We start from the raw sequence: 14,247 nt of genomic DNA on the forward strand, positions 1-14,247 counted from the left end.
ATTTTCAATTATGGTCTACTTAAATAGCTATGCTAACCCCTTTAACAGTGTGTGGAACCTTGGGTGCCCGAGCATGTGATAATTACTCCCTCCTTTAACAAGGATTTTAAAAACAGAAGTCATTTCATTAATGGTTTGCAGTTCAATTCAGGAATTTACACTTATGGCAGATATATTTCTCCTTTAAATAACATCTCTAAATGTCAGTTCATCACTGATTGAATGGATGACCTTTAGGAGCTGGTGGCGCTTGTCTTTTAAAACTAATACTCTGGTGCCGTGCGCTCCCTGTGAAGCTGCAAGTAAGATTTAAAACATCTGCAGGGTGGGTCGAGCGACCCCTTCTCCCTGAACGATATCATTAAAGGTTTGTATTCATTAAAAAAACTAACATATGTACATTGAGTAGCATGAAATCAAACCATAAAGACTGTTACATCATTTAACGCTATAAGAGAAAACAGCTTTAAACTGATTCATGCTGTCCAGTCCTTTACTTGTTATTAGCGGTTAATGCAGCAGAATTATATGCCGGACATGCTTTTTGGTCAACCATATCACCAGTCAAGACTTCTGCAAGATTCTACAACACCCTTGATTTAGTGACAATGTTTTTAAACGCCTAATGCTAATATAGAAAATTCTCATGTTCAACTGTATCTATGTGTTTGGTAAAGGAAAGAGTGTTATTATGGCAGACACACTATACCTTGGAAGTGCTCCAGCTGCCAGTCACCTCATACTGTACTCTCTGCAGAAAATAACAGCACTTCCAAAAACAACTTCACAATTGGAGCCAGTTAATAAATTAATAAAATGGATTTGACACCAAGCTCCTGGATGAACAGCGAGGCTAACATCACATCTGAAAAGACATCTAGGACAAGTCACAATTTGACACAAAGCCAGATTTTCAAGTAAAAATAAATTGGTTTCTATTATAAAAGTATAGGGCAGAACAATCTGAAGCTCGAGCTATAAAAAATACATTAAGCGAATATGCAGCGCCTCAGTCAATTTACTTCTAATGATGCCTTTATGTTCTGTCCCAAAACATAAAGGCATTCTCTGGCCCGGCTCAAATCAAAGTTGGAGTGGGTCCATGCCATCACTCAGCATTGCTGTAAGCTGCTTACAGACAACCTTCTCTCTAAAGCAAAGGACTTATGTCAAAGGGAAGAGGGAGTGCACGCAAAGTCTGTGCAAATGTCTTGAAGTGTGAGGATATTCCCTTCTTTTTTCCATCTCCATTCTGAGTTTGGTCATGGGGGGTCACAGTGCTAAAGCATGCTGTGTCCTCGTTGTGAGTAAAAGCAATTGTGAGCTGAGTGAACAAACTCCAATGTCAGATAGCCTCGAAAGCGGGGGACATTATCAAATGTACCAAGTCGTGGCTTTGAAGAGGTCGATATATACTGTAGGGCAGCACAGTGCCGCTTTCAGAGTGACTTCCCAATGTCAGATGGAACAGAATAATTGGGTAGCTGGGGCTTTGTTCAGGGGAAATGAGTCTGCTGATGCCTGATGATATATACTATGTCTCAAGAGTTATGAGACTCTGTAATGCTTACCCGACAAAGCATTCTTTAATTGGCTCAGCTCCATATCACTCTGTAGAGAAGTGGGAGAAGACGGGTAAGGCTGTTAAACAAATGGCCTGGCAACACTCGAGTATCTTAAACATGGGAGAGAGTGGCATAAATATTTTGCCTAAGAGCAAGAGAACACATTTCCAAGCAGGGTTTTGGTTATTGTCGACACTAAAGCAGATTCATCCATGCTGAAATGCTTCAATAGTCAATATAATTACAGTTTCTGCCTTTCTGCTAAATTGACAGGGCTGAACTCTGCACATTTAATCATGCAGGTGCAGGTCTGCTGTCACTGATCACTGTGAATAAATCAATCTTTATGGAGAATGATAGAGCCTGCCACAAATGAAGTCACAAAGAAAATTGCAATACCATTGTGCAATGGACAGTGCAAGTAAGTTGCAGGAATAAGAAAAACATATACATATGAGATACAATAAGATAACCAGAATATAAAATGAAGTTCTGTACAGAAAGAATATGCAAGGACTCACATCAAGTCAATTATTGCTGACAATACTTCTAAGATGAATTGATAAGCTAATTAATTTTAAACTGATACAAAATGTTGTTCATGGAAAGTCAGAATTGTCCAGTTCCAGCTTCTACAATTTCAACATTCCTGGTGAATTGACTATTTTTGTAGACAAAACAACATTTAACATTTTCTGACACTTTAAATCAGCAAAACAAGTAAAGACTGTACCTTAATCTGCACTATATTTAGTTCTTCCGTCTGCATTAATTTAATACAAACTTCGTATTAACAGTATGCATGCTTAAAGAGGTTATTATGCTGCCCTTTTCATTTACCTTGTCCATGCTCATTGGTTGGTGTTCTTTTTTGCACTCCACATTAGAGAACAGAACAGAATCTGAATTTAATTAAATGTGCAAAGCAAAGCAGGCAGAGGAGACCTCCAAGCATAAATAGAGTTTTAGGTGTCATTAAAGGTGCAAGTGAGCGTGAAATTCAAATGTAATACATCAGTGGGTACAGGGGTATGAGCAATACCCTGTACAATAGAGCAGTACCAGAAATCCATTTTTAATCCAATCAAATGTTTTTTTCCAGAAGTCAGCCAATGATTTAGTCCAGTAAACACCAAGTTCATGATTTACAAAAAGCTCAAACTTAACTTTTCTCACTTATTCTGCCCAGCATCAATGAAAAAGTATATTTATCTAAAACAGGATAGAGCAAATAACACTAACCATAAATATTTGACAGTTTCATTGACAAATACTATTACTTGTGTATTTACAATTGCTGCAACTTGATACACTATACAAGTTAACTATTGTATCACTTTGTATCACAACACAACTCAACCAATAAGTCATGCTGTAAGGCTAAGCTATATTAGGTCATTAACCAGTTAACCCATGAGCCTGTTTTTCAGGACTCAGGCTCGAAAACGACATTCCCAGAACAAATGACCATACCTTCCCTTCTAAAAGGGGTAAATGAATCATCTTTTTCTCTCAAAGCAATGATAAACCTGTGAGTTGGATGTAGAAAAGTCAGAATCAATATAGGTGTTTTTATTTTTAAAGTAAATTCAGATTGAACAGTAAAACAATGTAGATTATAGGTTTCGTCCAAAAAACAACAACATTACTTATAGTGAAAACTATAAATCGCGTTAACCGAATATTTTCCGTCTATGACGAATCTTTTTAACAATGACGGAAAAATCTGAAAGGAGTCCGTCATTTTGACAGATTAGAACAAACTCGGAACAGCACCACATTTCCCCCGCAGCGAGCCTCCGGTGTTATGCCGTGTTATGCATGCCCGCCAAAAAGGAAATGATACCGTTTCCAAACCTAACTTTGAAATGTCTGCGAGTTTTTGCTCTACGCTGTGCGCGCTCCCGCGAGGTGCAGTGGGCATGCATAACACGGCGCTAACAGTTCACGAGCGTGCGCCCCCCCGGTTGACAGTTCACCAGCATCACTTTGTATACCGCAGGGTAGCTTGTGAATTTACTCCAGGTGGAACTAAAGTCGGATTTAAGGGTTGATTATATTTCACATAATTAATCCAAATAAGGTATTAAAAATATATAGTGGAGTAAAAGTACACAATTTACCTCTGAGTTGTAGTGGAGTAGAAGTATCTCAAACTTGTACTTAAGTAAAGTATGTGAGTCAATGTACTTAGTTACTTCCCACTTCTAATGAATGGGGTGGGGATCCCGAGTGAGAAGATGAACCACAGCGGTGCAACTGCTGCGCCTCTGCGCATATATCCACGTCACACACACACACACACACACACACACACACACACACACACACACACACACACACACACACACACACACACACACACACACACACACACACACACACACACACACACACACACACACACACACACACACACACACACACACACACACACACACACACACACACACACACACACACACACACACACACACACACACACACACACACACACACACACACACACACACACACCGCACAGCTGCTGCGCTGCACTGTCAGTCAGGAGGAAGTGAACTGGATCTAACTGCTGGCTCCGGACTCTGTATTCTCTCTGGTTGACGTCTGTTTTTTATGTAAAGGATATTTTGCGTTTTTCCTCGGTGTATTGATTTATTTCTGGATTTCTCATCAAAGAAAGTAGTCCCTCGTGACTGCACAGTGATGTGCACTGGACAGAGGAGCTATCAGGTGAGTGTCCTCAAATAACATTAAACTCACTTTCTAAGACTTATTTATATTGCTGCAATTTAACCTAAAGAAGGTTATACATATCAAAGTTTTATCTTATCAATATATTCTCAAAACATTTTTTATATCATCCTATGACTCCTGGATGAACAACAAATATTTCAGAAAAATGTGTGACATTCATCATTTTGTCAAAAAGCTGTCTATCAGCTGCCCTTTGTGTTATCTTACATTGTGCATTTTCTTGTTTTTATTTATTCTCTGACCTACACTGCTCTCACATGTTTATTTTATAGACTCAGTTCTTTTTCTAATCCCATATTACAGTTTGAAAGGATATCTCCTGCATATTGATGAGTTTGTTTCCCTCTCATCTTGGCATTTTGTTAAAAGTGAGAAAAAGGAGCCATACTTGAAAGAAACAAGCTTTTATTATGATAATGTTTAACTTCTCTTCTGAGGAGGAAGGTGTCTGAAGGGGAAACTGGTGAGAGTTAACTGAGTGTTAGATGACATCGCTGAGAAATGAATATCAAAATGATCAAAAGCATATAAATAGCTGTCTAAAACCAAACATTTTGAAGTATTTTTAGACTTATAGGCAGCTAAATATAAAACAGAGATATTCCTGGCATGACTTGACATTTATATCACTTTCTGTCTTTTTCAGATTTTGTCCAATCAGCCAAGAAGACATGCCCCCTCCCTCCCTGGAAAAAACAGTCGTGACTTCCCCCTTTCTCTTCCGACATCTCATTTAGCTAGGATGCAAACTTTGGGATATTTGCCGTTTTGTGTTAAACACGGCTTTGTTTTCAGAAAACTGAGATAAATAATTAAAGATAATGCCGGGGTGAGAGTTGAAAAGTTGTCCAAGGATGAAACGTCAGCCATTAACGCCCAGACCAAGGCCATGTTTGGATAGGGTTGCATCTAAAAAAGTTGGAATGCCAATGTCAGGAGAGCGGGCCAAAAACTTCAGGGTCATCTGGAGAGAAAGTTGAACCTGGCTCAACTTCTGCTGCAACGCCACGTCATTCTTTCAAATAGCTTCTTTGAGTGTCATAAACCACTCTGTTTTGGCATCTAATAAATCGTTAAATTCACAGATTAATTACTCAAACTGGACTTTCTGGATTATATTTCATGTCTCGAGCAAAGAAAAAAACGTAAACCCCCTGCGTTGTTGGTTGATTCCCGTCCTCCAATGGGGGCCTCTCGCAGGTGCAGGTCATCCATAAAACCTGATTCCTGTAGCTCTCGATCGTTTGTGGGAACGCTGTGGCTCCTCTCTGGGATTATGACTGCATACGCTTGCCCTAAGATCTGCCACTGCACAGATAGGAACGGCGTGGTGGTGCAGTGCACTTCACGAAACTTGGAGAACATCCCGCTGAACTTGCCCAAGGACACCGTTGTTCTCCTGCTTTCATCCAACCGGATCAGACACATCCCAAAGGAGACCTTCACTGAGCTGCACCGCCTCAGGGAACTGGACTTATCTCACAACGCCATCGAGAGCGTGGAGGTCGGAGCCTTTCAAGGGATATCGGATAGCCTGCGGACTTTGGATCTTTCAAACAACCACCTCAGCAGCCTCCCCAAGGACACCTTCGCAAAGCTCCACGCCCGTGTCCGGTTGTCCCACAACCCCTGGCACTGCGAGTGCTCTCTGCAGGAGGTGCTGAGGGAGCTGAGGCTCGACCCGGAGACGGTGAACGAGGTCAGCTGCTCCACCTCGGTGCAGGAGGAGTACGTGGGGCGGCCGGTGATCCAGGTCCTGGACTCTGGAATCAACTTTTGCAACTTCCACCACAAGACAACAGACGTGGCCATGTTTGTGGCCATGTTCTGCTGGTTCTCCATGGTCACGGCTTACATAGTTTACTACATCAAACACAACCAGGAGGATGCCAGGAGGCACATGGAGTACCTCAAGTCCCTGCCCAGCACTTCTCACGTCAGCAAGGACTACGACACAGCCAGCAGCATGTTTTAGTGAGAAAGGATGGATCAATGAACGTGTTCACAGCATAAAAGAGCAGATGTGCAGTGATAAAACTGCGCTCTGGAATATACTATGCACAAGGACATAGGAAGAGGTTTTAAAATCAAGTACAAGCTAAAAGTAGAGTGTTTAAAGCCACAAAAGAAAACCAAGATAAATCACGCTTATTAAAAAATAACCTGAAATTAGTGAAAAGTAGGAAAACAGCTGACTAATAAAGTTGAAAAGCTGTTTAACCAATTAATATCTTCATTACTGAAGCTTTCTTAATTCAAGTAAGGCTTGTATCTTGGAGCTGCAGCCCTTTATGGGTCTGTGAGTTATGCCACATAACTCACAGTTCAATAAGTCATTCAGTAACGCTGCCTCCAATACTTCTTATTACAACACAGTGCTGGATTTGTGTTTCTCTTTCCTCAATAGACAATAAATGCAACATTGATCCTGCTCCTTCTTGCCTTGAGGAAAAGAAGACGTGGTAGCCCTCAGTTAAATTAGGAATCTGTGTTCATTCAATTGGAAAGAGATTTATGTTATTTTAAAGATCCCATTAATCATAATTCCATTGTTGAGGTCTACTAAAATAGATTAATGCAATTTTCCAAATTCACATTGGTTTCTCATACAGCATCTCTGTATAGTATGTGTATTCACTCACCGGTATTCACTCTCTGTCCTAAACGGTGCGCTTTACGGACTGTGAGCCCAGTGTGCTCTGATTGGTCACGCGGCGTGAAAGGCTCGTTGCTGCTCGCAGCTGCTGGCAGCTGTTGGCAGCTGCTGGCAGCTGCTGCTCATTGCTGTGAGGAGCAGAGAGGCTTCCGTGTTGGCGATACAGGAGAACAAGCGAAACTCATCCTGAGCACACACAAACACTCACAGAAGAAGTAAAAATGATAAGTGTGGCTTTATATTGAGTAAGAAAAAGGTTTATAACGCTGTGAGAGTGGGTCTGCAGAGAGCATTTCTCCGCCATCCCAACTTAGTAGCCTGAAAAACGTTTACCCATTTAAACAGTCGTGGTAGATACCTTGTTTGTTTTAAACATCATAAATACACAAACAACAATGAATACTTACAGGCTGTGTACCCGAATCTCCCGCTGGTCCACACTAAGTAGGAACAGCATCGTTCTTCAGTGCCCGACGCTGTACACATCTGGCATGAATCGCTGAAAGGTTTGGGAAGCTTTGTTTCGTGAAAGGCTGGCAGAGGGTGTGGCCATAGCTCTGGGCGTGGCTACTGGGTATCCCTACGTAGTAGGGATGTGCATCTCCATCACTGAGGCCGATGTGATGCGCATCTCGATACGCTGCCAACGATACGATACATTAACGATACCTTTGAAACACCAGGCGATGTGAGACGATACGATTCACCCCTGTTGCGATACAGTTCGATACGATGCGATTCAACACGATGCAAAAATAATGATACAATTCAATATGGTACGACAGAGGATTTTTCTTTTATTCCTCATATGCAGCAAATCATAAATTAACAAAAAATGTATTTACATATTTGGTTCTCTCTACTAGTACTGCGCATCCCATCATGCTGTTTCTTTTTGACCTTGAACAAAACCTTTCACAAACTGGCCTTTTCACAAGTGTAATAGTGTTCTCTGTCTCCAGAGTACAGTTCAATGTTAGAACACCTCACAGTTAAACAATGTAAGGATGCATTGCCCATGATGCCCAAATAACAGCTACCATAGAGCAATACCCATACAGCTGCCAGCCTGATGTGCTTAACACTCAGAGGCTAACTCACCAGTGAGCAGAAAGCAGTGGTTTCTATCTGAACAATAAAGAAAACAAATAACCTTTCACAAACAGGTATTTCATAACTGCTTACAGTGAGGAAGACATTTAAATTATTATTGGCCGTCACAGGCTGCTGTAAACTAAACACCTCTCTCTGACAGAACACCTCACTGAGTGATTTCACTCTGTGTCTAACTGTCAGGTTTCTCTTTTCAGCCGCAGACCCCATGTCGCCTCTTTATGTGCGTCGCTAAGTTCCTCGTACTACTTGTGTACTTTAAAGCGGCTCGGCATCGTTTACAATTTGCGAGCGATTTTTCAAGTTTACCGTCTTTCTTGAACAATCCGAAGTGTTGCCAAACGTTTGATTTGTAGGTATTTTTCGGTGCGCTGTGTTTCTCTTTCTCCTCGACCTCCATGTGTGTTGATATCTGAGACTCTCCGCCTCCGTAGTGCGAAGCAGAGATCAAAGATCGTCTCTACTGAGTGCTGCAGGATGAGGGGATATTATATGAATGAATAGTTTTTTTACCGAAGCAAAGACGCTACAATCAATGCATCGAAGTTCAACCCAAACTGTAGCCGAGGTGCACTCTTTCAACCGGTGCGCTCGCATCTTCAACGTTTATGCCGGTGCACCGATGTGAATCGGTGAATCTTAACATCTTTACTACGTAGCGATACCCAGGAAGAAAACATTGGAAAATGAGAAATCTACAACGAGGCGTTCTGCGGAGGTCTTCTCTGTGTTAGAGTTTTACTCCCTACAGGGTGTACTTCTAGGGTTTGTGACTCTGCAGACCGTTCACATGCAGAGAAACCTTCATAACACACCAGGGGATCGGTAATAACCAGAAAAGCATGACATGGGCCCTTTAAGTAAATACACTGCACATTTACACAACTTTACAACTTTTCACATAATCTTTTATTACCTCCTGTGCAGCCTCACAATCACATCCTGTTATTTTTTCCTTGAGATTACATTGATAAATAGGCTCAGCTCCAAATATGGAACTCGTATATCTTCATCTGCATAGATCTGGATGAGGCAGGATATTAATAAGCGTCTTGCAACCCAAAAATAGTCTCATCCGACTAACAGTTCAAATCCATAAATCTAATGAGCAAGGCATTTTGGGAGGCTGCTGATTTAGGAAGACACGACAGGATCCATTCATTTCAGGTCTCACACATTTTCTGTAAAATAAAAATGGTCTTTTCTTGAAAAGGCACTAACCTTTTAAATGGATTTTCGTGAACTAGGTAACTATAAACCTGCTTTAAACAGCCATTCCTTTGTGTCACATTGGCATGCAAATCACAACCACCGGTGAGCTAATAATATTCAAAATGTCAACATTTGTGAAGTTCCATTGTTTCAATATTGACAGCCAGCAAAATGAATTACTTGCTTTTTAACTTATAAAACAGTTGGGGATCAAATAAGCTCACACTGAATTGTGGAGACAAACAAGCTCAGCGTTTTCTTTGCAAATGTGAGCGTTCCTGGGAGCCTGCCTTTATCCTGCTGCTGGTACAATTTTAGAGGAGAGAGCTACACATCTCACGCTGCGGCTCAACGAGCTCCCGCTGAAGCTGGATATCACCCGGGTCAGACACAGGGGAAAAGAAACATGATTTTTTAAATAGAAGTAAAAAGCCTCCGTTGAATATTTTCCATTGGAAAGCTGCTCATGTGAAGTGGACCCTTATTCGACAGGCCTTGAACCTTTTGGTGAATCAGAAGCTGCAATTGAGTCGTCTTTTGCATAGGATGGTTTCTTACGGAGTAAAATTACCCCAGAAGTCAAATAACTTAGGGTGCTTCAATGCTTCCTTTCTTATCTCCTTCAGTATTGAGTACACTGGGTCAATTATTTGTGACTGCAACATTTAAACTGACCATTCAGATATCAATAACCTTTGCCTTTGCAGTTCAATCATACACAATGGATCAAATAAAAAACATCCTTGATAGGAGATGTAATTGAGCCCCAGACAGGAATCCAACATTTAATTTGATAGCATTGTGTCACATGTTCTACTTATTATTATTATGTTTGAAAACCATCCACTCTTGCTTTGTATAATCCCCATGTAGCACAATGGTTGCCTTTTTTTCTCATGTATTTTCCTTGGGATATTTGACCTTTAACCTTTGAACTTTTCCATTGAGATCAAGGAAAAGAAGATGGTAAAGCAGAAAGTGGCAAGCAGCTATTGTCTGCGATCGCAGGATATAGTCCTGTTAGATGTGCCAAGAGTAAGGACTGTCTTAGGGAAGACAGCTTTTATGTGCGCAGCTCCACTTGCTTGGAACAGTCTACAGGCAAAATTGAAATTGAGCATTTTTATTTCTCTGAATGTATTTAAGGCACGTCTAAATGAAATGCTTTCTGACACTCTGGGTATTTGTAAATGTTGAATATGTAAATATGATATCCTCTGTTGTTTGTTTGTATGTTGTTTTTATGTTTAATCTGGAACTAAATGATGCAGGTCTCCCTTGTAAATGAGATCGATGATCTCAAGGGACCAATCTGTCTAAATAAAGGTTTGAAATGAAATGAAATGAAAAGACAAAAGGTTCATCCTAGTTGCTTATTTGGCCTCCTCGTTACGAAGATGAGTGAGAGACGGGAGGAAGAGAAGCGAGGACAGAGGAGTCCTCAAGTATGAGTTGGGATGTCCTCGTTCACTCCAGCGTCACTTTTAAACGATGCCCTTTACTGCGTGTGCATAGTCTATCACCTGTCACTGGACTTTACTCCAAATAAATCCCTTCAAACCTGTGATTTAGTTTGCCCATTTTTATTGAAATGAATTTGTCCATATCTTCAATCCATCAGTTCTTATTAGAGTTTTCAGTGTTTTATTGTTGGTCCTGTATTAGTTTTTTGAGGTATAACATATAATGTAAAGGTCCCATGACATGGTCATTTCTACTGATCATAATTCCATTGTTGAGGTCTACTAGGACAGATTGATATTGTGCAATTTTCCAAACTCACATTGGTTTCTCATTCAGCATCTCTGTATAGTATGTGTACTCACTGAATTTTACTCTCTCCTAAACGCCTTGTTGGAGCTCCTGCCCCCCCTCCCCCCTCCCTGTGAGCCCAGTGTGCTCTGATTGGTCAGCTCGCCCACTGGTTCGCTGCTGCGAGGAGCTGACAGTGTGAGCTGGCTTACTGGTGTGGTTTCCTGCTTGCTGTGAGACAGCGAGACAGCGCGAATGGACGAGGGAGGGGGGGTGCCGAGGGGGCTGCAGCAGCCCCATCTGCAAGGCTCCACTAGCACCCGCATCCCCCCCCGCACCCCCAAACGCGAATCATAAAACATGAACAGTGATACCACTAAAATTAACCAAAATTAAAGCCAAATTGAAAAAGATAGATCTATAATTCAATTAAAACAATTCCAATGGAGTTTGCTGTTCAATAATCCGATGGTTCAGTGGCCCATTGTGGCCCATCTCTTTGAGCCGACACTCAAAATATTTTCTTGAATATCTAACGCTGACCTTAGTCTGTAAAGCTCGACCTCTCTCCTGTCAAACGGTCTCAACATTAATTACAGTCCACATTACTATTCCCTAGAGCTGTAGCGTACATCTTAATGAATTGAATATTATTAATTAGAAGGGTACACATTTTATATGTGTGCCCTTCTAATTAATAATATTCAATTCATTGACTCTATAAGTAAAGAGAAATTATATTGGTACCAGAAATTCCCCGTATTAAAATAAAAATGTATATATTAGCCGGCCTCCCATTGGCGAACAAATTGGAAAAAACCCTGGACAGCCTTTGGTCCAGAAATTGGAACATTGGAAGAGAGAAGAACAGCTCGCCGGTGGCGCAAGGATGACACGCAAATTCGTGAAGCGTTCCTCATTGCCAATTTTTTTATGATTTTTTAAAAATAAATCCTGATTCCTATCAAGCAGATGTGGAAGAAGTACTCAGAACTTACAGTTAAGTAAAATTGAGGTTGCTTCTCTTGTTTTATAGAGTATTTTGTGTTTAAAAGTTAGCGCTGAGCTTCAGTCTGCAATGTTCAAAACAACAGAAAGAGCCAGAAATCTAGTGATGGACTCTGACCTGAGAATCAACAGTCACATTAAAACAGTTACTAAATCAGCTTACTCTCACCTAAAGAACATATCTAGGATTAAAAGACTAATGTCACAGCAGGATTTGGACAAACTTGTCCATGCTTTTATCTTCAGTAGACTGGACTACTGCAATGGTGTCTTCACAGGTCTCACTAACACATCTATTAGAAAGCTGCAGCTGATTCAGAACAACGCTGCTCGAGTCCTCACTGACACTAAGAAAGTGGATCACATCGCTCTTGTTCTGAAGTCTTTACACTGGTTCCTCACTAACACTAAGAAAGAGGATCACATCACTCCTGTTCTGAAGTCTTTACACTGGTTCCTCACTGACACTAAGAAAGAGGATCACATCACTCCTGTTCTGAAGTCTTTACACTGGTTCCTCACTGACACTAAGAAAGTGGATCACATCACTCCTGTTCTGAAGTCTTTACACTGGTTCCTCACTGACACTAAGAAAGTGGATCACATCACTCCTTTTCTGAAGTCTTTACACTGGCTTCCTGTGTGTCAAAGAATATATTTCAAAATACTGCTGCTGGTTTATAAAGCACTGAATGATTTAGGCCCAAAATACATTTCTGACCTCCTGATAAATTATGAACCATCCAGATCTCTCAGGTCTTCAGGGACTGGTCAGCTTTCTGTCCCCAGAGTCAGAACTAAACATGGAGAAGCAGCGTTTAGTTATTATGCTCCAAATATCTGGAACAAACTCCCAGAAACCTGCAGGTCCGCTGCAACTCTGACTACTTTTAAATCCAGGCTGAAGACTTTTCTTTTTGTCGCTGCTTTTAATAGAACTATTCATATCTTAGACTGCACTGTAACTTTTATCCATGTATTTTTTCTTTTAATGTTTATTTGATTAACTTTTCTTTTTAATGACTGATTTTAAATGCCATTTTCTTAATGTCTTTCATTTTTTGTAAAGCACTTTGTGTTGAAAAGTGCTATATAAATAAACTTGCCTTGTCTTGCCTTGATATATGTTTCTGCCAACCCAGTCTCACGGCATTTCGTGTTATAGTCAAGACATTTAATCTATTGATTCGTGTCCACCAACACGATTTTCACTTTTTTTTGTATCACAGAACAATTTTAAAAGCAATGTATTTCTATTGGTAGCAGTGGCGGCCGGCCCATAGGGGTGATAGGGGCGCCGCCCCCCCTCTTCCCACATGTTTGATTGTCATTACAAATAAAAAATAAATTAAAAAAAATATCTCCAAAAAATATATATTTTTTATTTTTATTTTTATTTTTAAAGAACAAGGTAAATATTATATAGTTGGTATCAGTAAAATGTATAATCTACAATAAAATCTCGTTTAAAATTGTTTTACAATGTCTAAAGTTACTGATAAGTCACATGTTTCCTGCCTGGCCGCAGCGTGTATCATTACCCACTCTCGTCCGGGCGGTAGAAAAGAGCCCTCAGCCAGAGCAGCTGCAGCCAACAAGCTGACTGTTGCTATCTGTAAACTATGCCGCCGAAACATAATTTCAGCCAATCAGCGTCGTCAGATCTGATGCTCAAAGGGCGCCCTTTCAGCGCCCTGGCCTGTGTGTCTGTTTAGACTCGTATCCAAGGTGACGCTACAGTAGGGGATGGCTGCGTCTGCAGGTGTAGACTCCGGTGCTAGTGGATCGCCGGAGATGTAGATTAACATTTGCATGCTCATTGTAGTTGTAAGGGCAAGGCCTGTGGCACCATGGAGCATATGTGTGGGCTGGACCTGTATTTTACAGGAAAGGAGTGATCAGAGGGTGGAGTTGTCGATTCTTGTTCACTTTTCATCTTCCTCACCCTCTCAGACTTTGAGTTGCGCGCGCTGCTAAAGAGACGCGCTACCATGGAAACCAAACAATGGTGTAGCTGTATTAAAGTCCGAGTGGAAACAGTCGTGAGTAAATCTGATTTTGTCAGAAATCGGGAGAAATGCGGGAGTCTCCCGCGAAAATCGGGAGGGTTGGCAAGTATGATTGATTGACACACACACACACACACACACACACACACACACACACACACACACACACACACAC

The 14,247-nt window shown here is 41.0% G+C and overlaps 1 protein-coding gene across 1 annotated transcript; it reads left to right on the forward strand.

The window, feature by feature from the left end:
- Window positions 1-5,505: 5,505 nt before the first annotated feature.
- On the forward strand, window positions 5,506-6,297 carry LOC307032291 (leucine-rich repeat-containing protein 3-like; the record flags this gene model as incomplete). Its single annotated transcript, XM_079670149.1, has 1 exon — window positions 5,506-6,297. The coding sequence occupies one exon, from the start codon at window positions 5,506-5,508 to the stop codon at window positions 6,295-6,297; it is 792 nt and encodes a 263-aa protein (XP_079526275.1).
- Window positions 6,298-14,247: the final 7,950 nt, after the last annotated feature.

Source organism: Notothenia rossii (assembly GCF_949606895.1).
Source record: "Notothenia rossii genome assembly, chromosome: 3".
Classification (NCBI taxonomy): Eukaryota; Metazoa; Chordata; class Actinopteri; order Perciformes; family Nototheniidae; genus Notothenia; species Notothenia rossii.